Genomic DNA, 21,682 nt, shown 5'->3' on the forward strand with positions numbered 1-21,682 from the left:
GCTGCCCACCATTTGGCCCTGGATCGGAGCCCAGTGGACAGGGCAGGTCAGGGTTCCTGTACCCACTCTAAGAGAACGTTACAACAACAAGAGCCTTACTTAGGGTGAGATGCCAGAGGTGGGAAGAGGCAGGGTGGGGGCTTGGTGGAAGGTGTGGAGTGGGGGTGGGGCCTGGAGCTGAGTAAGTCAGCGCCTATGCTCCACCCTCACTTCTTTTTTGTTATAGGTTACCTGGGTATCAAGGTGAATTGTAAGGAGATGCCACTGCACCAGTGGTTGAGGGCAGAAGTAATAAAAATGTTCAATTAGGCCTTTAGTAGAGTGAGCTAGCAGCTAAAAAGTACTTTATCTCAGAAAGTTCTGAAAACTCATTGGGTCCACTGGACAGCAGACAAATGAGATGTTGAGATGGAGGAACTAAAGCAATTTCTACCCTCAACTTGAAGGAGCTGGTTATCTAACTTTGACAAGTATTAGCTTATTAAAATACTACCTTTTAAAAGGAATTATAAACAAATTTCCCCCCTACCTTCTCCAACGTCAGTTCTGTATTAGGATTACAGCACTTAAACCATATGGATTTTAGAATCGAGGCGAACGGAGTGACTCCTATCCCTGCTGCAATGCATACACTGACTCGATAGTGAAAAACATCTGTAGTTGCAGCTCCAAATGGTCCATCCACAGCCAGTCTGAAGTAACAAAGTATCATTTGTTAAAAGTCAGCAACATATCACTGTGACTCAAAATCTGAGAGATACTGGGCTACATTTTCCAAAATAGTGCTTCTGTTGCATATATAAAAACGTCTAAACTGTCACACAAATTGCTATCACACAAGGATTTAATTTTCAGTGGGTGGCATTTCATAGCAAAGCAACTATTTTGTGTGAAATGAGAGCACAAGAGCATCCATGTGAGTTCGGGGCCTGGCCATCTATTTAAGCATGCAATTGCAATTTTCAGGCTTTCTGAAATGTGATTAGTCATATAATTACATGTCCAAATTTAGCCAAGGTATTTGCATATTTAATTATGATTTACTGCAAAGCATCCTGTTTTTAGAGCTTTATTTTCCATAGTGTATAAATCAAAGGACAGAGGAGCAGATTTATTAATCTTTTTGAAAAGTTTTCAGTATGTATTTATGTAATGAAAGAGAGAGAGAGAAAGATCATATGTAAGTAAAGAATTAGTTTCTGAACTCTTTCAGAGGAACAAGTATTTCAGAAATAAAATATACTTAATAAAACTATAAACGCTACTTAGAATCAGAATTAAGAGAAATGCGTTCAGGTCTGAATTCCTCCAGAATCAACAGTTCTCAATGAGAATCAGTCAATTTGGATAGGAATGATATAAATTAGAGCTGAAAAAGAACTATTAAATCATCTAATCCATCCTTCTTGCAGCATGGGATGTAATCCTACGGTATATTTTTGAGTGCTTTGTCCAGCCTAGTTTTAAATTACCCAAGTGATGGTGCTTCCATCACTTCCTCTGGAAGATTGTTTCACAATCTAACATCTTACTTTCAGGAAACGTAAGTTTCCCTTGTTCCAGATTTTCTGTTTACTTGCAGATGTCATTGTGTGAATCACAGTAAAAGGAAGTTTAAATAGTGTAAATGAACATGCAGATGTTGTAGGAAGAGTTAAGTACGCTAATAAGAAAGGAAGAGGTAATCATTGTGCAACAGTCCACAAAATACATTTACATTAATTATTTGAAAATCTATTATTTTGAATGTTATGTTGCTGGCTTGTTTAAGGGTGTTGTTGCATAAGCAAACATGCCCCATTTTCAATTACTCTATTTCCCATTTTCAATTACACTAGTCATTTGGTTTGCTTTTATTCAAGTATTTCCAATGGTTTGCGTGGGTAATTGCATGTGAAATAGCAACTAAACACATTCTAAAAGACAATCTTTGATAATTTAGCCACAAACCTAAATATGTGGTTATATAAACATCTATTTTTCTCTCTATATCTGTCTTGATTTGTGCATGTTGTGCCCAATCCTGCATTTCTTGAACACTCAAAACTCCCACTGAAGTCAGTGGGAATTTAGGGCATAAAAACATACATGATGAGGTTTGTCATCAGTTGTCTAGATAGCATGTGGTGGGTACACTGCAATTATATAAGATGTATCATTCTCTGCATATAGCATTTATGGAATATTTAGAAGTAATTTTCTATATAGTGAAATAATGATTTAGCAGCATGATTTCATTAATATCAGTAGATGCTGATGGCTAAATCTCTGTGCACTATTTGAAAATTCATCCTTTACTATTAATACTTGAAACAGGCGATTTTTGTTTTGAAAATGAAGTTAAACAAAGGTTACTTACGAGTAACACGAATTCTCTGAACATATTACTTTTTGCAGATCCCATAGAAGTTGCATACAATGCCTAGCAAGCCACAGAACCATTTCTAGTAGTAAACGATTAGGGGACACACAAGCTGCTGCCATTAATCTAAACATTCCGCACCATACTTATAAGTCTCACTCACTTCTAAAAATCCTTAGTACCTCTTTGCCTTACTTAACTCTATACAAAGATCTAAGGGGAAGGGAGGTAACTGAAAAGGATTTGTGAAGCTGGGGCAGAATGGAGGGAGAATGCTGGGAAAGAGGAAGATGCACGTAGGTATTCACAGATCAATAGAGGGAAGAAGCTGCAGGCAGCAGATAGTTCCCTAGACCCAATGAAAGTGAGATCAGGACAGCTGGGAGAAGTAGAATTCTCTCTGAGATAAGGAACAGAGGTAGAAAGAGGGATCCAGGTACTGGAAGAGAGTTGTAGGACAGTGGCTCTCAACCTTTCCAGATGATTGTACCCCTTTCAGGAGTCTGATTTGTCTTGTGTACCCTAAGTTTCACCTCACTTAAAAACTACTGGCTTACAAAATCAGACATAAAAATACAAAAGTGTCACAACACACTATAACTGAAGAAATTGCGTACTTTCTCATTTTTACCATATAATTATAAAAGAAATCAATTGGAATATAAATATTGTACTTACATTTCAGTGTATAAAGCAGTATACACAAGTCATTGTCTGTATGAAATTTTAGTTTGTACTGACTTCACTAGTGCTTTTTATGTAGCCTGTTGTAAAACTAGGCAAATATCTAGAAGACTTCTGTGTACCCTGTGTTGAGAACCACAGTTGTAGGGAAGCGCAACACAGGGCTAGGGAGCAAGAAAGCGGTAAGATACTATGATGATAGTTGCCATTATAAGAACCTAAATACATAAGTTAATAGATAGGAAGCTAGCATACATAAATGGCTACTGTCATTTTAATCTGATTCATAAATATACAGGTACAGCTAAATGGCCATATTTATGTATAAGCTGATTCTGAATCAGGGATTTGTGACAGACCTTCTTGATAACTAAGAGCTCTAAGTTTATGTCCATATCCATTGTTCTTTAGCATAATGACATACTGAGATGGTTCCACGTTTATCATCTAGTACTGTACAAAAGGCAACACACACAAAAATTAGTATTTAAACCTTGGTAGCTTCCAGGGCTCCTTAAAGACTTTTTCCTCTGCTCCACAGGCCTTGAACAGGGCTCCTGTCCAATCCCCAACTACTCTTATGTGCACACTGAAGAATTCCTCCTCAGGAGCTGAGGTAAGTGTGAAAGGATGCCACTCCAGTTGTGATACAGAAGGGCACTGTAGAAATATATACTGGCCAGGGTCCATTTTAAAGCCACATTTCTTCATATGGAGCTCAAGGACTCCAGAGGAATGAGTCACCACCTAAACCATAGTAAACCACAATAAAACATTGATTTGTCCTGTACTGCTGTGTTAATTATGAATACATGTTCATTTATAGTAAGTTACAAAGCTTCCTCTAGTTCACTTCTATTTGCCTTCAACCAAAAAGAATTAAAAAGCGGGATACACATTAATTTTTAAGTTGGCAGTGGACAATGTACTATACAATATATCATAGTGCTACTGTTACTCAACATCAAATTAAGAATTTCAATTGCATGTATTATATGGTATTTTGCATTATGGATTTGAGAAGTCAAGTGAAGCCTGTGTGAGAAACCACATTTTAGGCAACTGTTACCTTGAGAGTCTGAGAGAGACCACACAACCGTATCCCCAAACATATTGGGCCTAACGTTCCTTTCACAGCAATTTGACTCCAGTGTAACTCAATTGGCATGTATGATGTTATTGCTGATTTACACCGAAGTAAGTAAGAAGAACCAAGCCCATTGAATACAATTCTAATTAACTTTTACTAAAAGCTCATCTCAGTTAAGCAACTGAGTTTTTCAATATCATGAATGGTTGCTTAACAGAAATTTCAGTCCACTGAAATTCTCTTTTAATGACTTTACCATCAAGGCTCATCTGCCACAATTATCCTCCTAGACAATGAGTCTGAGTCTGATCTCACTTAAAGCTGGTTTCACAGCTGTGTAATTCGTTGATTTCAGTGGAATTATTCCTGATTTACTTACTAATGTAAGTGAGATAAACAGGCCTTGAACTTAAAGGCAGATCCTCAGCTGACATAAGTTGTCATAACTCAATTGACTTCAATGGAGCTATGACTATTTTTACCAATTAAAGATTTGCCTCATAATCCCCTTCAGGTCTCCAGGCTCTATGGGTAGAATCCTGGACCCCCATTAAAGTTAGTATGAGTTTTGCTGCTGACTTCAATAAGATCAGGATTTCACACTGTGGGCCCAAAGAGGGAGAGACATCACCTGATCACAGGTTGCCTCATCAATCTGGTACAGATGCTCCCCGGGTTATGCAAGACCCGACATACGCAAATTTGCACTTACGGAAAAAGTTCCATAAGCCAGAAATAGGATTTTCAAGTTGCGGAATTTTTTGCATAACGTACGGGTATACGTTTCTGACTTACGCAAAATTCAAGTTACACTAGGCTTTCCATAATGGAACGATTGCGTAAGTCGGGGGGCGTCTGTACATTGTGGAACAAGTTTGCTTACATGTAGAACTTATGGATTCACTATTGGAGTGGGAGCAAAAGCTAAAACCAAATAAAAAAGCAATACTTTGCAAAACTACATGGTAATACTGGAAGAGCTCACGAAGCTAGCAGTGAAGATGAAGCTACAGAGTGGTCATCAACAAAATTAGCAAATAAAAAACTTCTGTTGATATAACAATTTCATTTGTACATTGCTTTTTATTCAGACATTTAGACTATATTACATACCTTTGTAATGACAACTTCCTGCTGAAATCTCCAGAACCTAACAATTTTTTCACAGATGTATACTACCACAGGACCTAAAACCCATTTCCAAGCCTGTAGAAAGTTGCACATAAAAAGACAACAAAACTTAAGATAAAAAATGTTTTCATTTCTGATTAAATCAGCAGTTAGCATAAAATGACATGATTTGGACCTTTCTTCTGTGGCTTTTGGTTGACCTACCAAGAGAGCATGTTTCTTGTACTGTCTACTAAGGGACAAATTCTGGCATTCGCCCGAAACAAATATAATGAATTCCTTAATGGGCACACTACAAAAGCTGTGTTAATGTATTTCTGTATTCTGGCCAAGATCCTCCCTTTAAAAGCTTTTCCTACTAACAGACAAAAGGATTAACTACTTAGGAGCTGTATTTATATGTCATTGCTGGTCATGGAGTATAAATGCATATATTTATGGAGCAAAATCCAGAGTCTTACTCCCTTGCTTTTGTTACAGAGACTGAGACTTTTCAGAATGGTCAGAAGAGGGGTAACCAGCTTCTCCCCAGTGCTCTCATTGTTGTCTGTTGGCTTTCCAGTATACAAATGTGTGCAGCACTAGCTAGAATTAGATCCAAAATATTCACTTATGCTTTAAGTATAAAGAACAGGAGTGCATCATCAGATGCATGCAGTGTATTTTCCTACTGTTATTTCCACTGCATGCATCCGATGAAGTGGGTTTTAGCCCACGAAAGCTTAAGCTCAAATAAATTTGTTAGGCTCTAAGGTGCCACAAGTACTTCTGTTCTTTTTGCGGATACAGACTAACACAGCTGCTACTCTGAAACCTGGCTTTAAGTATTTATTCTCACATAATCAGTTAGTCTGTTCTGTATCAATAATTGGACTAAGCTTATTTATGGCACCTAACTGGTCATACTGTAGATATTATACATGATCATTGTACTTTGCTGATCATATATACTGATCGATATAATAATCAAAAATACATAGCTGATCATGTATATTAGTTGATAATTGTACTCGGAGTATAATAGCTTTAGATAATTATATATAATTATATCTGCAAGACTACAAAAATGCAGACATTTGTCTGTACAGAGGACACCATCATATTTCCAGATGGAAGAATGCACCATCATATTTCTAGATGGAAGAATGCACAAAAAGCTCATTTAAGCTAACCAAAGACCTGAAAAACATGTGGCTTTTCAAGCCACCTAAATCAATATTTGTTTGCTAAAACATTGACTTTGGTGTACAAGCTGGAATGATGCTAGGTTATAAAGCATCTTTTATGAGAAGGAAATCTTCATTCATATTATGTAATTCCTTTAGATGGTGTTAAGGGGACGGAGTTGCAATTTGCCTAGCATAAGTCTTGAAAAATAAGTTTAAAAATACACATTTAAATAATGGCAAGAGGCTGACAAAAGTAAGAAGATTCTGAGTTAAAGCAGAAACTCAACTCATTCATTGTCCCTAAAGACTAGAGATGTCTCTGCACAGTCTGCAGTTTGATACGTCCCAAATAAGTTAGCGTAGATCAAGTTACAACAATGATTAAACCAGTTTTTCTCCTTTCTGTTTGTACTACTTGTAAATAAAAACATGTAACAGGAATTGTCCTTTGTAAGAGCTCAGCCAAAGCTTTCAAATGAGCTACTGTGATTATCAGCAAACAGCTTTTAAACACTTTCATTTTAACCTGTCTTCTGGATGGTTAAGAATAACAGAGCATCCTCCAGAACTGGTGGACTGGTAGGTGACAGATGTCCTTCCCTGGTAATCAGGAAAGTTACATTTTTTCCCAGGTGGTGATTTCTCCTCATAATTAGAATGAAGTGAGATGGCGCTGGACTGACTCAAGATAGGGATTGATGATATAAAGTCTGATACAAGTTAATGGGAATTGTGTCACCAACTTCAGTAGGAGCCAGATCAAGCCCATATGGGTTGACAGATACAATACAAAGTATTACAGAAATGTCATCATGGCTTTTACCCTCTGAGTTTTTTTTGAACGGAATTCAGAAGTACCTACCAGATATTATGTCACAGCATATTACACATCCAGTAAAGTAACATTCTTACAGGTAATCTATATGCCATATGGTATTATCACAATTCATTTAATATAATGTGACTTTAAGTTTATGGTTTTGGGTATACAGGAAAGTCTGGCAAAAGAGGTCTAACAGAGAAAAGGATAAGTTCATTAGTTAGCTTTATCATAGTTAATATCAGGCCATGCTGTTGGAAGCAAGCTTCTGTCTGTATTCACAGAGCATAACAGCATATTAATTTTTATGGAAACACTGTAGCTGAAATTTTAAGAGAGGCATTTATTTCCTCATTAATAGTGGATAGTGGCTAACGATAGTTTAAGAAAAATCTATGTCAGCCATTAAAAGCACTACAAGATACTGAATGTTAATTTTTCCTCTATTTAAAATTTTTTGAATGGAGGTGCAGAATCCTTTGGAAATCTTAGACATAGTCTGCAGATCCCCAGGGGTCTGTGGACTTCAGGTTGAAAACTACTGCTTTAGATAGTAAGTTCTTAGGGGATGGGGTCTCTTTATTAGGGCTGTCAAGTGACTAAAAAAATTAATTGCAATTAATCGTGTGATTAAAAAAATTAATCGTGTGATTAATCATGCTGTTAAAAAATAATAGAATGCCACTTATTTAAATATTTTTGGATGTTTTCTACATTTTCAAATATATTGGTTTCAATTACAACACAGAATACAAAGTGTACAGTGCTCACTTTATGTTTATTTTTTATTATAAATATTTGCACTGTAAAAAACAAAAGAAATAGTATTTTTCAATTAACCTCATACAAGTACCATCGTGCAATCTCTTTATCATGAAAGTTGAGCTTACAAATGTAGAATTATGTACAAAAAAATAACTGCTTTCAAAAATAAAATAATGTAAAACTTTAGAGCCTACAAGTCCACTCAGTCCTACTTCTTGTTCAGCCAATCACTCAGACAAACAAGTTTGTTGACATTTGCAGGTGATAATGCTGCCTGCTTCTTGTTTACAATGTCACCTGAAAGTGAGAACAGGCGTTCTCATGGCACCGTTGTAGCCGGCGTTGCAAGCTATTTACGTGCTAGATGTACTAAAGATTCATATGTCCCTTCATGCTTCAACCACCATTCCAGATGACTTGCATCCATGCTGGTGAAAGGTTATGTTCAATAATGATCCAAAGCAGTGCGGATCGACACATGTTCATTTTCATCATCTGAATCAGATGCCACCCGCAGAAGGTTGATTTTCTTTTTTGGTGGTTTGGGTTCTATAGTTTCCACATCAGAGAGTTGCTCTTTTAAGACTTCTGAAAGCACGCTCCACACCCCGTCCCTCTCAGATTTTGGATGGCACTTCAGATTCTTAAATCTTGGGTCGAGTGCTGTAGCTATCTTTAGAAATCTCACATTGGTATATTCTTTGCGTTTTGTCAACTCTGCAGTGAAAGTGTTCTTAAAACGAACAACATGTGCTGGGTCATCATTCAAGACTGCTATAACATGAACTATATGGCAGAATGCAGGTAAAAGAGAGCAGGAGACATACAATTCTCTCCCAAGGAGCAAGCGTCATCAGCATGGAAGCATGTCCTTGGAATGGTGTCCGAAGCATGAAGGGGCATACGAATGGTTAGCATATTTGGCACGTAAATACCTTGCAATACCGGCTACAAAAGTGCCATGCGAACCCCTGTTGTCTCTTTCAGGTGACATTGTAAATAAGAAGCGGGCAGCATTCTCTCCTGTAAATATAAACAAACTTGTTTGTCTTAGCAATTGGCTGAACAAGAAGTAGGATTTTTTTAATCACAATTAATTTTTTGAGTTAATTGCATGAGTCAGCTGCGATTAATCGACAGCCGTACTCTTTATATTTGTGTAATGTACACATCAAGCACATTCTTTATACTGAATAAATAATAAACAAACAATAACAAAAATGCTGTAAATAATGGATTTATATACAGAAGGCTAGATTCTGAAATCCACAGTCTTCACTGGGAGTTGCCTGACTAAAAAGGACTATACCAAAAACAATTATTAAGGAATAATGATACCTAGCATTTTTCATCTGTAGATGCTAATGCTCTTTACAAAGGAGGTAAGCATCATTATCCTCATATTTTAGAGGGGAGACCAAGGCACAGAAAAGTGCACTTACTTGTCTGAGGTCACCCTACAGGCCAGCAGCAGACTCAGGAATAGAACTCCAGCATCCTGAGTCCAGGTCACTGCTCTAGCCAATGCCATTCTGCTTCCTCAAGAAAGGACATAAATATAAAGAAGACATGAGCTTCATTCTTACCACAGGTTCACTGCCAGAAAATAGGGGCAAAGGACATTGAGTGGCTTTCTCCCATTCTGAGTAGTGATCTTTACAATAAGTGACATTGTGCAGCAACAGACTCTGCGGTGTCTGACCTCGGATGAGCTGACTTAACACATAAAAAAAAAGATATACAGTTGATATCATCTCTTTTGTTGTTTGATATACTAGTATGTTAACAAATACTGTACTGAATGCAGAAATGGCAATATCTGAAAATATGGCAGCTGGTTTGTTGTCTTAATGTTGTTCTTTCAGATTGTTTCAACCATACTTCTTCCACAAGGTTTTTAGGTTTTTCATTGTCAACCCACCAAGTGTAGTGGGTATGCTATGCTATAAGTATGTAGCCACACCACTGGCAGTTTGGAGAGTCAGTACATGTAACATGGATATCTCTCTCATCTGTGGATTGAGTCAGAAAGTAAGCTCATTGGAGCAGAGACCTTGTCCTCCTCTATATGTGAACAGCTGGTGTTGCTCAGAAAAATAAAATAATAGTCACTTTCTTTTCTTTGCAGCTTTAAGAAACATATTTAAAGAGCACCAAATAATTGTGAAGAGCCTTAATGAGATGTGTGGTTTTTGTTAACATATTTAAATTCTAACTTCTTTACCTAGAGAATTTACAGTGAAGTAAATTTCCTTGAACATACCCTTCTCAATTATTGAGTTTTAAAATGTACTACAGCTGGTGCTGATTGTGGATGAAGAAGAGGGGATAATGGGACTAGGTCATATTGTTGCCCTTCTTTATCCCTTTCAGATTTATTTGAAGCCAGATCATGGTCTGTCCTGTGCTCTAGTGCAAGGGATTAGAGGGGATAAAAGGTGCTTCCTTACTCCATTGTGCCAGTGTGCCACACTTCCTGTACAGCGGGGCTCCATAGAGCCACTACATCTCTCCCGCTCTCGGGTGAACAGGAAGAAGCAAGAGGGGGTGGGGAATAGGCAGAGCCTTGACTCTTGCCTTCCTACACCTCCCAAGTGTGTCCAGTTGAGTAGCTATGCTGCAGACCGGGAAGTGTACCTGTGACATTTGATGCAGTTTAGGAATCATAGAATATCAGGGTTGGAAGGGACCTCAGGAGGTCATCTAGTCTCACCCCCTGCTCAAAGCAGGACCAATCCCCAGACAGTTCAATCAGTTCAGACAATCCCCAGTTACTCATGTCCAGGAGCAACAAGGAGAGTAGGAGGAAGACTGAACTCCCTGAGTCAGTCTCCCTCCCAAACTACCCCTATCTATGAGCTAGATCACAAACTGATGATTCAGCACTTTATTATTATTTTCTCAGGGGTCCTTTTTGGGATCACAGTGTGGCATTCTTAAGAATGCTGAAGAGCAGTTTACACTACGCATATTTGAATAGGAGTGGATTGAAGTCAGTGGGACTACTTGTGGAGTAATTTATTAATCCATTGCCTTTCATGCTAACCAATATTGTCTCATTGTTTTCTTGGGCTCCCCCACCAGTTTGTCTGTATCCATCTGTTGTTTCTTGGTTTGTACTTAGGTTGTAAGCTCTTTTAGGGCAACGACAGTCATTTCGTAAAGTGTTTGTACAGCACCTAACACGATGGAGTCCTGGTCCATGACTAGCACTCCTAGGCGCCATGATAATACAAATAAATAACATGAAGTAATAATATTAATAATAGCAATCATCAGTTTGAGTAATGGTATCACACTTTGTCCATGATGGATTAAGGGACCAAAAATAAGGAGGCCTCTTGGTTCTATCCACTCGGGTGCTTAGGTGCCAAAGTCCTGTTTTTAAGCACCCCTGTGATCCACAAAACTGCTGCTTGTCTGCTGCCTAAATCCCCCCAAATCCCCCACTCACACTCACTATCGTAGGTTTGAATCATGTGTGATCCTAAAGTGTTAATATCATCATATATAATCACCTCATACCAGGCATATCATATATATATATATATATATATGTGTGTGTTTATATACTCACCCCATACCATGGATAACCAGACCAATAAAGAAAACCATGAATAGGTGATGGGTATACCAGAACACCTCATAGAATGATCTTCTGATGATCTCTGTGGATGAAGTCATGATCAGAATGAAAGCCACAGTGATTATGACACCAGTTACTCCAGCTATGGTAGTTAGTATCTGTGTTGTGTTCTAAAATAAGAATAAATTATTATGTACAGAGACTAAATCAAAGATGCAGCTTCAGTATAAGAATGAATGTAAGCAACAAACCAGACAAGGCAAAAAGATTAGAAGCTGCATGAAAAAAGATTATTTGTTCTGTTATCCATATAGGTTTATTCCAGACATGAATGTAAATATTAACTGCAATTTGTCTGTTTCAGCAATTGATAGGAGGAAATTACATAATCCTGCTAGTTCTTGCATGTATTTTTGTTGTACAAGAGTGCCTCAGAAAAGAGAGAGAATAAATTATTAGAGTTAAGAGTAGGTAAAAAAAGAGGTAATAACCAGAACAGCACTGAAAAAAATCCACAATCATTTTGAGAGAGATAAATGAGGGGTGTTCAGTGGCCTACGGACTGTAAGAAGCATGGATCTGCTTTGTTCTTATTTCACTTTAACTTACATCATTTCAGGCAGCAATAGATGCCCCTGACAGCCTCACGTTCTGTTGCCACTGCTGTCTCCATGAGACATTCATTCTGACTGCAGGCTTCCAGAATTCCAAAAGAGCTGCAGACTACAATTGAGGATTTACCCTTTCAGGGCTCTAAGCTGTTCTCTGCCAGGATGGATGATGCTATGCACACACTGAAAGACTCTCGTGCAACACTTTGCTCATTGGGAGTCTACACTTCTGCTACTAAAATGAAGCAATTTAAACCACGCCACTACCTGAGACCATTGTTCCATCAGAGGCCCCAGTAGACAGAAGATCAAGACCTTCTTGATGTTACCCGCCATCTTCCATGACAATGGGCCCTTCTCACCAGACATCTTCTACCTCAAAGCAGTCATTTTGAATCTTTAATTGAGGACAGGACAGCACAACAATTATATCTCCTCCATTCGGGATCACAACAGTCCCTTTTGCATTGTACATGGCAGAAGATCATGTTGGACAAATAGGTACTCAGTACACTGGATATGTAATCCAGTTCATCTCCCTTTCTTTCCCCAACCCATTCTCCCCATCCCTTTTCAGAGAGTCTTCTTATGAGATCATGTTACTTTAAGAGTTATGGGTTGGGCATGATAGAGTTGGGCATGATAGAGGATCCAGGAGGATTTTATTCATGCTCCTTTCTGGTCCCAAAGAAATCTAGTGGCCTCTGCCCCATTCTAGATCTAAGAAAGCTGAACAAATTCATCGAGAAAATCAAGTTCAGCATGGTTACCCTTGCTTATATTATCCCTTCCTTGAAGCCTGGAATGCTGCCCTCAATTTACAAATGTATATGTCCATGTGGTGATACATCCTTCCCACAGGAAGTACCTTCAATTTCTGATAGCCATCAACCACTGCCTGTGCACAGTGCTTCCTTTTGGCCTGTCATCAGCTCTGAGCATTTTCACCAAGTTCATGGTGGTGGTAGAAGCCCACCTTCATTATCTGGACATTCAAATATTTCCTTACAAGGACGATTGGTTGGATCAAGCAGCATCAAGGGATCATGTCCAAAACAGTGTCCTAGTCATCAGGCATGCGTTCTTCCATCAAGGTCTGAAAATAAGTTTGGACAAATCACAGCTACAACCAACTCAGCACATAACTTTTATAGGAGCAGACCTCAACACCAGAACAGACATGGCTATCTTCCACAGGAAGTCTTCCAATCTATAGCCTTCTTTTCAAAAATTCTCAAATTCAATCCAACAATGACAGTGCAAGTCTCAGCCACATGCCTCATGCGCATGATTAACTCTGCATGCCAGACTTCACCTCTGTTGACTGTAGGCTTGGCTTCATTTGTATATTGACCTTCTAGGCATCTGCTGGACATGCAGATTTGTGTATCCGTGCAAGTGCTTCAGTCTCTGGATTGGTGAATGGATCAGCAGAATGTATACAAGTGAGTTCCATTTCTGTCCCCAGAACTGATTGTCTCTGGTTACAGATGCATCTGTCAAAGGCTGGGGGGCCCATCTTGGTCAACTTCAGGCTCAAGCTCACCTCAGGAAATTTTCCTCCATATAAACATGCTGGAGCTCAGGGCCATACATTTGGCCGGCAAAATATTTATGCCCACATCAAGAATTGGGTGATTCAAGTTCTCACGGACAATACGACTGCTATGTTTTACATGAACAAGCTGGGAGGGACAAGGTCATCTCAGTTGTGTCAGGAGGCTATCCTCCTGCGGAATCTATGTATTCAACACTAAGTTTCTTTGAAGGCCTTCCATTTTCCAGGAGTGAGAAACACTCTCCTGAATTCTCTCAGTAGGGTTTTCATAGACTAACATGAGTGGTTGATCAGGATGGATATTATCCTTCAGGTTTTTCACCACTGGGGGTACCCACTAATAGAATTATTCACGACAAACCTCAACAACAAATGCATGAGATTTTGCCCAAAGGTGGGTCGCAACCCCAGTTCCATCATAGATGCTTTTCTTCTTCCCTGATTCAGTCATCTTCTACATGCATTCCCTTCTGATCATTTCATTCCGAGGGTCCTGAGGAAGCTAAAACAAGATAGAGCATCACTAATCCTCATTGCACTAGTGCGGCTAAGACAGTATTGGTTCATAGATCTGTATCAGCTTTCCATCAGGTCGCCGATAATTCTACTGCTGGTCAGGGATCTTCTGTCCCAAAACTAGGGCAAGTCTCTACATCTGAACCTCGAATCTCTCCATCTTATGGTGTGGATGATCTCTGGTTAAATATTCAAGAGAAACTGCTCCTGAGAGGTTTGGGCCGTCTTAGTGAACAGCAGAACAGAATCCACTAAAGTCACATACGCAGCAAGGTGTAAGAGATTTTCGATTTGGGCATGCTCACATCATTTATTTCCCCATCACACAGAAGTCACATATATTGGATTATCTTTTGCATCTCAAATCATCAGGCCTTTCAAATAGTTCTGTGAGAGTTCACCTGGCTTCTATTCCTACATTACATCTGCCAATAGACAATTTTCCCATTTTTTCTCATAGAGTCAGACTTTAAAGTCAGTAGGGGCCATCATGATCATCTTGTCTGACCTTCTGCACATTTCAGGCCACAGAATCTCACCCACCCACTCCCGTAATAGACCCCTAACCTCTGGCTGAGTTACTGAAGTCCTCAGATCATGATTTAAAGACTTCCACTTGTTTCTCAGTTTCTGAAGGGCCCGGTCAAGGTTTATTCTCCTGTGTCTTATCCCGTACCTATTTGGGATTTGAATCTAGTGCTTTCCAAACTGATAGGTCCTCCCTCCAATCTATGGATATGACTTCATTATCTTTATTGTATATGAAGATTGAGTTTTTGGTGGCAATTATTTCTATCAGTAGGGTTTCAGAGCTTCAACCTCTTTTAGCTTACCCTCCTTTTACTGTCTTTTATAAGGACAAGGTGTCCCTTCTATGCCACATCCTACATTTATACCCAAGGTACTGTCAGCTTTCCAACTATATCAAACAATTAATCTTATGGTGTTTTTTCTCCAAACCCCATGTATCTAAGGCTGAGGAGGCTCTCCATAACTTGGATGTTCATTGAGCCATGGATTTTTTACTTGGACTGCACTAGATCCTTCATCCCAGCTCTTTGTAAGATATGCAGTGTCACCTCAGTGAATCTCACACTGGGTCTCTGACTATGGCCTTGGCTACACTTGCGAGTTACAGCGCAATAAAGCAGCCCCGGGCGCCCTAGCTTACTCCCCGTCCACACTGGCAAGGCACTTAGAGCGCTCTGACTCCGTAGCTACAGCGCTGATGGTACTCCACCTTGGCGAGTGGAATAACGTTTGTGGCGCCCCCACTGGAGCGCCGTGGCACCAGTGTGAACGAGGTGTTGCGTTACTGCACTGTGATCAGCCTCCAGAAATGTCCCATAATCCCCTTAAGTCAAGTGGCCACTCTTGTCATTGTTGTGAAATCGGCTGCAGGAATGCGGAAATGCCCTTTCAAAGCTCCGTTTTGGAGAAGCCGTCTGCTTATCAGCTCCAAGAAAAAGCAAACATTTACTGTTTGCTTTGAGTGAGTGAGAGAGAGGCGGGGGGGAAGTGCGGTCTGAACTTACAAGACAGCATGCTGACACACTCTCAGCACCCCAAAAATCCACTCTCTCTCCCCCCACATACACACAACACACTCCCTGTCACACTCCACCCCACCTCACCCCCATTTGAAAAGCACGTTGCAGTCACTTGCATGCTGGGATAGCTGCCCATAATGCACCGATCCCAATGCCGCTGCAAGTGCCGCAAATGTGGCCACGCCAGTGCGCTTGCAGCTGTCAGTGTGGACAGACTGCAGTGCTTTCCCTACTGCACTCTACGAAGGTGGGTTTAACTCACAGCGCTCTACATCTGCAAGTGTAGCCATGCCCTATATCAAGCTCTGTTACAACCTTACTAAAGTCTCTCCGCCATTGAGAATAACTGCTCCCTCTGCCAAAGCTCACTCCACTACATCAGCATGTGACGGGGTGTACCAACACCACACTGGGGCCAGGGGGGGCCAGACCAATCACTGTGGGCCCAGGGGACCTCACCCCTCACGCCTGCTGCGCATGCTCCAGGTGGAAGAGACAAATAAAAGGAGGCAGCCCAGCTCAGTTGGGGCTGGCGGAGGAGGAAGAAGGACATGTGCTGCGGGCTCCTGTTGAGGAACCTGTGACTCTCCAGGTTGTTGGGACTGTGGACCCAGACTACGCTGCGAACAACCAGCCAACCTTGGAGACTGACTGGGATGCTGAACTGCTGCCAGCCAAGGAGATGCCTGAGATGGGCCTTATGTATTAGAAGCGAATGCTTAACAAGGAATTTTCTGGCTTCCTAGAGCCTGGGTCAGAACCCGCTGGAATAGGGTGGGCCTGGGTTCCTCTGCCCCCCGTCTCCTGCACTGCCACTATGAGTGGCCACCGAGGGCCCTAGCTAGAGACTGAGTGTTTGCTCTGCCCCGTCCCAGGGGCTACAGACTGTTTGCTTGGTCTGCCCTGTCCAGAGAATCAGAGCCCTCAACTACTATTGTTTGCCCCAGCCAGGAGGTTCAGGAGGCTAGAGACTGAGCATTTGCTTCCCCCTACTTGGCCCCACCAGGGGCCCAGAGTCCCCCCCATCACAATTGTTTGACCCAACAGAGAATCCCAACGATCGTGTGACCAACTCCACATTGGGCCAACAGGGGTGGCCCTGCTCAATACGCTGGTCTCCTCCGTGACACAGCATTTCTGAGTAATGTCCCAATAGGTCATATATGCAAGGCAGCAGCATGGCCTGTGCATACTTTCTCTACTCATTATGCCATCATTCAGACCTCTCTTGACGATGCCAGCTTTGGCAAGTTGGTGTTACAATCCCTCTTCAGATGATCCAAAGTCTCTCTACCTGCAAAGGAACTGCTGGGGAGTCACCTACAGTGGAATGTATATATGCATAATCTCTCAAAGGAGAAAAAAAGGTTATTTACCTTGCAGTAATTGTTGTTCTTTGAGATGTGTTGTGCATATATATATTTCACGACCCTCCCACCTTCCCTCTGCTTTGGAATTTATTACAGCTGTGTGAAGGAATGGAGAGGGAAGTGGCAAAGATGCCCATTTTATGCCCTTGCCTGAAAGCATGAAGAGAGCAGTGGTGCATGTGCCACCTAGTGTTACTGCTGGCATATCCAACTTGAGTGCACTGGTGCGCACACACACACACACCTACAGTGGAATATGTATGTGCACAACACATCTCAAAGAACAACAGATACTACAAGATAAGTAACCATTTTTATACAGTGTAACTGAAGGCCTAACGTGGCCTGCAGACCCTAGATTACTGTGGATGATGCACAAGCATGAAAGAACCCAGCTTGACTTCCAGATCCCGAGTTGGCTTTGTAGGGTTAGAATGAGAAAAAACATATTTTTACTTTTAAAGCGAACTTATTTGATATGGAAGTGCTGGAGAGGTGATAAGTTCCACAGTGCCATTTTTAGAGTTGAATTACTCTCAGATGTTCACACTTGACAGCACAGAGTATATTTTCAAACTAGTGCCTGTGATGAATATGTTCAGATCCTATTACATGTGAACAGGATTGATCTAGGTGACATTTTGACCATTTACACTACACTGGCTAGTTTGAATGTTGAGATGAAACAATGAAAAATGTCAAAGACTCTTCGTACGCTGCTACTGCAGAGGCATAACTAAACTGAAAAGAATACTTGAATTACTGCTCTCAGAACTTTCTTCTGTAAAGGTGGAAGAAATCCTTTGTTTGAATTTATTCAGAAAGACAGACTTATTCAGAATGTACAGACAGATGCAAGTGGGCAATAAAAGAAATGTAAAAATAATTATCAAAAGGTTAAAATGTAGGCTACGTACATTTAGTTACCATATAATTGCCAGGCAAGTATATTATTATTTGAGAGGGTTGGAAAGGACATCAGGAAATTTACTTCCAGGTGTTTGGGAGAGTAGGCTTACCTTGGAAAAATGGGAGTAAACCACCAAAGGGTGTTGGGCCCCCTCTAAAACCTACAAACTCTTCCTCTTCAATCAGTGGTGAACACATCACATGTGCATCTGGTGACTGTGGGTAGAGTGTCCCAGCAAGGGCTCTAAACTCTAGAATTTGCTTTCCCCGTGGGTCTGAGAGACCTGCCCAGATTGCCAACTTTCAGGTCAAGGCCATGTATGTTCAGGCCTTTGATGCTAGTGGAGTAGTTTATTTATTTGCTTGATGTGTATGAGATTTGATTTTTTTTTTTAGCAGATGAAATAGTCACTTTGTCAGTTGAAAAATAATTAATACAATAATATCAACTTTACACTTGCAAAACAATGCAAATACACAGATTTATGCTTGCCCTTCCACTTCAATTCAGATGCCTATTTTCCCATTCCTGGCTCTCTACTTAGCACCTATAATTCTCATTATATTTGAAGTATGTGACATTATACACAAGCAAGCAAATAACACCAGTGTTAACTATGGTATAATGTAATAACTATAAAAATAAAATCAATTAACTGCAGCCTGCACTCACTGAGGAAAAAAAATCTACTGTTGTTTACACTGGTATAAAATCAAGAGTAAGTCCACCAGAGTCAATGAAGTTACTCCCGATGTACACCAATTAACAAAGAGTAGAAGCTAGCCCCAAATTAAGGAAACCTTGCAAAACCACTGTGAGAGCCTAACACCAGCTGTGAAAGAAGTTTCATTATGTATTATTATGGTTTTTTTACATTTAAAATATTGTTCTCTCTTTTTCTAGTCAGAGGTTGTTAGCCATATTTCATATATCAATAGCTTACAGGTTTAATAAATTTTCAACTAATCATAATACTCATCATCCACACCCCACTTATCTCCTTTCTAAACTAATTAAAATAGTAAACACATTTCTCTGAGCTGGAAAACCTGAAAATTGCATTTTTTTAGCTATTGTTTTCAGCTGAAATTCAGGTTAATCTTTGACAGCATCTCCTAGCTCTGCTTAAAAGGTATTGAAATATAGTTTTATCAACAAAAGAACCTGCAGAGGACAATTTTTCAGATGAGGAAAGCCAGCAAGCACCTAATGACAACTTACCACTTCATAGTTTCTAATTGGGTTCAAGTAGCTTTCATTTGGTGTTTTGCCAATGCCAGAAAGTTTATTCTGCAACCCCCCTGCTTCCTTCGATTGACTTATATGATATCGCTCTATGTTGACCAGATGTGCAACAATATGGATGACTGTTTGAAAGAGATAGTTATACAAACTGAAGTTAAAGTTGTACATTTACACCTGCCAGCATCAATTTTATTAACTATGACATGAAACATTTAAAAAGTCTCTGTGTGGATTAAGATCTTTACACAGAAATCAACAACAAAAATAGACTTTTGTCAGTGTGTAATACATGGCAACCCGTTATGTTCAAGTATAAAATGGAATAACAGCTTCAACATAATCTTCCCATGTTTATGGTCCCGATGATGTCATTTCTTGTGTTCCCAAATGTACTGCCCTTTAGCTTTTGGTGCCATGGAAAGGTGTGCTCTTGAAAATAGGAATGATATACCATAAAATTGATTGGTTTCACTCAAAATTAGGCACGTTCTCTTGCTAAAATGTTTATGGAGCCTTTCACTTCAACGGCACGTATGCAAATTTTATTAATGTCAGAAGTAACACATAATTGGTGCCCCCTAACAGGTGGCCATGATGACGTGTTTTCAGAGGTCTTAATTCCTGTTGGACAAAGAAACTACCACATCACAAAACTACGACAAATGCAATGGGCAATGTCAAAAGGGAACCCCAGGATTGAATAGTCATAACCTCTTCCTCCCAATAAGTGAGTCCTTCAGTGTCAGGTTCAGTTAGGACAGCATGGGGAAAGCCTACATTGCAGTGCCCACTGTTGTACCTCTCAGGGCCGGCTCCAGGCACCAGGCAACCAAGCTGGTGCTTGGGGCGGCACCTGGAGGGGGGCGGCGCGGCGCTCGGGCCGCCGGGGAGAGCGGGGCCACAGCCGGGCTCGCCGCCCTCCCCCCGGCGCTCTGGCCGCCCTCCCCCCGGCTGCCGGGTGCCGGGGCTCGCCACCGGCTCGCCGCCCTGCGCTCTGGCCGCCGGGGGGAGAGCCGAGCCCCCGCCGGGGCTCGCCTCCCTGCCCCCGGCGCTCTGGCCGCCGGGGGGGGGGGGGAGAGCCGAGCCCCCGCCGGAGCTCGCCGCCCTCCTCCCAGGGCTCCGGCCGCCCTCCCCCCCTGGCGCCCTGCCCCCGGCCGCCGGGGGGAGAGCGGAGCCCCCGCCGGGGCTCGCCACCCTCGCCCCGGGGCTCCGGCCGCCCTCCCCCCGGCGGGAGAGTGGAGCCCCCGCCGGGGCTCGCCGCCCCCCCCGGGCTCCGCCCCCCCCCCCCCCCCGCGGGGGGGGAGGGCGGCCGGAGGCTTTTTTGCCTGGGGCGGCAAAAAAGCCAGAGCCGGCCCTGGTACCTCTTCTGTGAAAAAGAGAACATCAAATTTCCACTATAGTTTATCTAAGACATTTTGCTCTAATCATTGTAAAAATATTATTTGGTATCAGCTGCACATTGTTCTTTTCTTCTACCATAATCAGAGTTCTATTCCCAATGCAAACACATCCTACCAGACTCATGTTTTGGGGGCCTTACTAAGAAATCTACTTAGACCTATAATTTTCTTCCTTCTGATGGGTGACAATCACTCCAACTTGTACCTGACAGATATAGCACAAGTCTTCTAGCATGAGCCAGACTGTACTTTCCTGGAAATTACTTTGTGCAAGATGTTAACATACAAAATATAATCCTATACAGAAAAAATATTAAAATTCAAACAAATGCATTCAGAATGTTGGGTTCCCTGGATCTCCTATCATCTTAAGTACTGGCCTGAGTTTTATTAGATTTGTGCTTCTGATAGTTTCTTGTGTGCCACTAGAAGAAAAAATAATTCAATCTAAAAGTGAATTGTAGCAGGCTAGCAAGAGTAATGCAAACGTGTAATTCCATTTTTCAGTGTGGTTCCTTTAATGCACAATAGTTGTAGCAAAGTAAAAATTCTGGCACCAGATACCTTGCCATTAGCTAAAAAATTTTATATCTCTATAGTGCATTTTGTGGAGTTTCCTTAGATCTACAGTGTGTGGAATTTGCTAAGTACTTTCAAAAGCCACTGTAGAAATTCCTGAAATTTATGAGCATTTTTTATTGCTCTCAATTTATTCATTATGGGTACAGAGCTTAGAATGCTTCATCTATAATTTGTTTTTACCAGTATTTTCCCACCGCTCATGAGTAAACATATACTATGGGTGAAATTCTGCATTCCTTACTCAAGCAAAATTTCCTTTGACATCAATGGGAGTTTTGCCTGAGTAAGGGCTGCAGGATTTAGCCCTTTTTATTAGTAAAATCTGGAACCTTA

The 21,682-nt window shown here is 40.9% G+C and overlaps 1 protein-coding gene across 1 annotated transcript in view; it reads right to left on the minus strand.

The window, feature by feature from the left end:
- The window catches only part of NOX3 (NADPH oxidase 3), a 46,909-nt gene that overhangs the window by 18,545 nt on the left and 6,682 nt on the right, over nucleotides 1–21,682 (minus strand). Inside the window, exons 5-10 of the mRNA XM_065401316.1 lie at nucleotides 19,344–19,489; nucleotides 11,599–11,777; nucleotides 9,608–9,737; nucleotides 5,250–5,342; nucleotides 3,540–3,793; nucleotides 530–692 (exon numbers count right to left, since the gene is read on the minus strand). Coding sequence (XP_065257388.1) covers nucleotides 530–692; nucleotides 3,540–3,793; nucleotides 5,250–5,342; nucleotides 9,608–9,737; nucleotides 11,599–11,777; nucleotides 19,344–19,489 — 965 coding nt within the window. The remainder of the gene's footprint in view (nucleotides 1–529; nucleotides 693–3,539; nucleotides 3,794–5,249; nucleotides 5,343–9,607; nucleotides 9,738–11,598; nucleotides 11,778–19,343; nucleotides 19,490–21,682) is intronic.

Source organism: Emys orbicularis, chromosome 3 (assembly GCF_028017835.1).
Source record: "Emys orbicularis isolate rEmyOrb1 chromosome 3, rEmyOrb1.hap1, whole genome shotgun sequence".
In the NCBI taxonomy this organism is placed as follows: Eukaryota; Metazoa; Chordata; order Testudines; family Emydidae; genus Emys; species Emys orbicularis.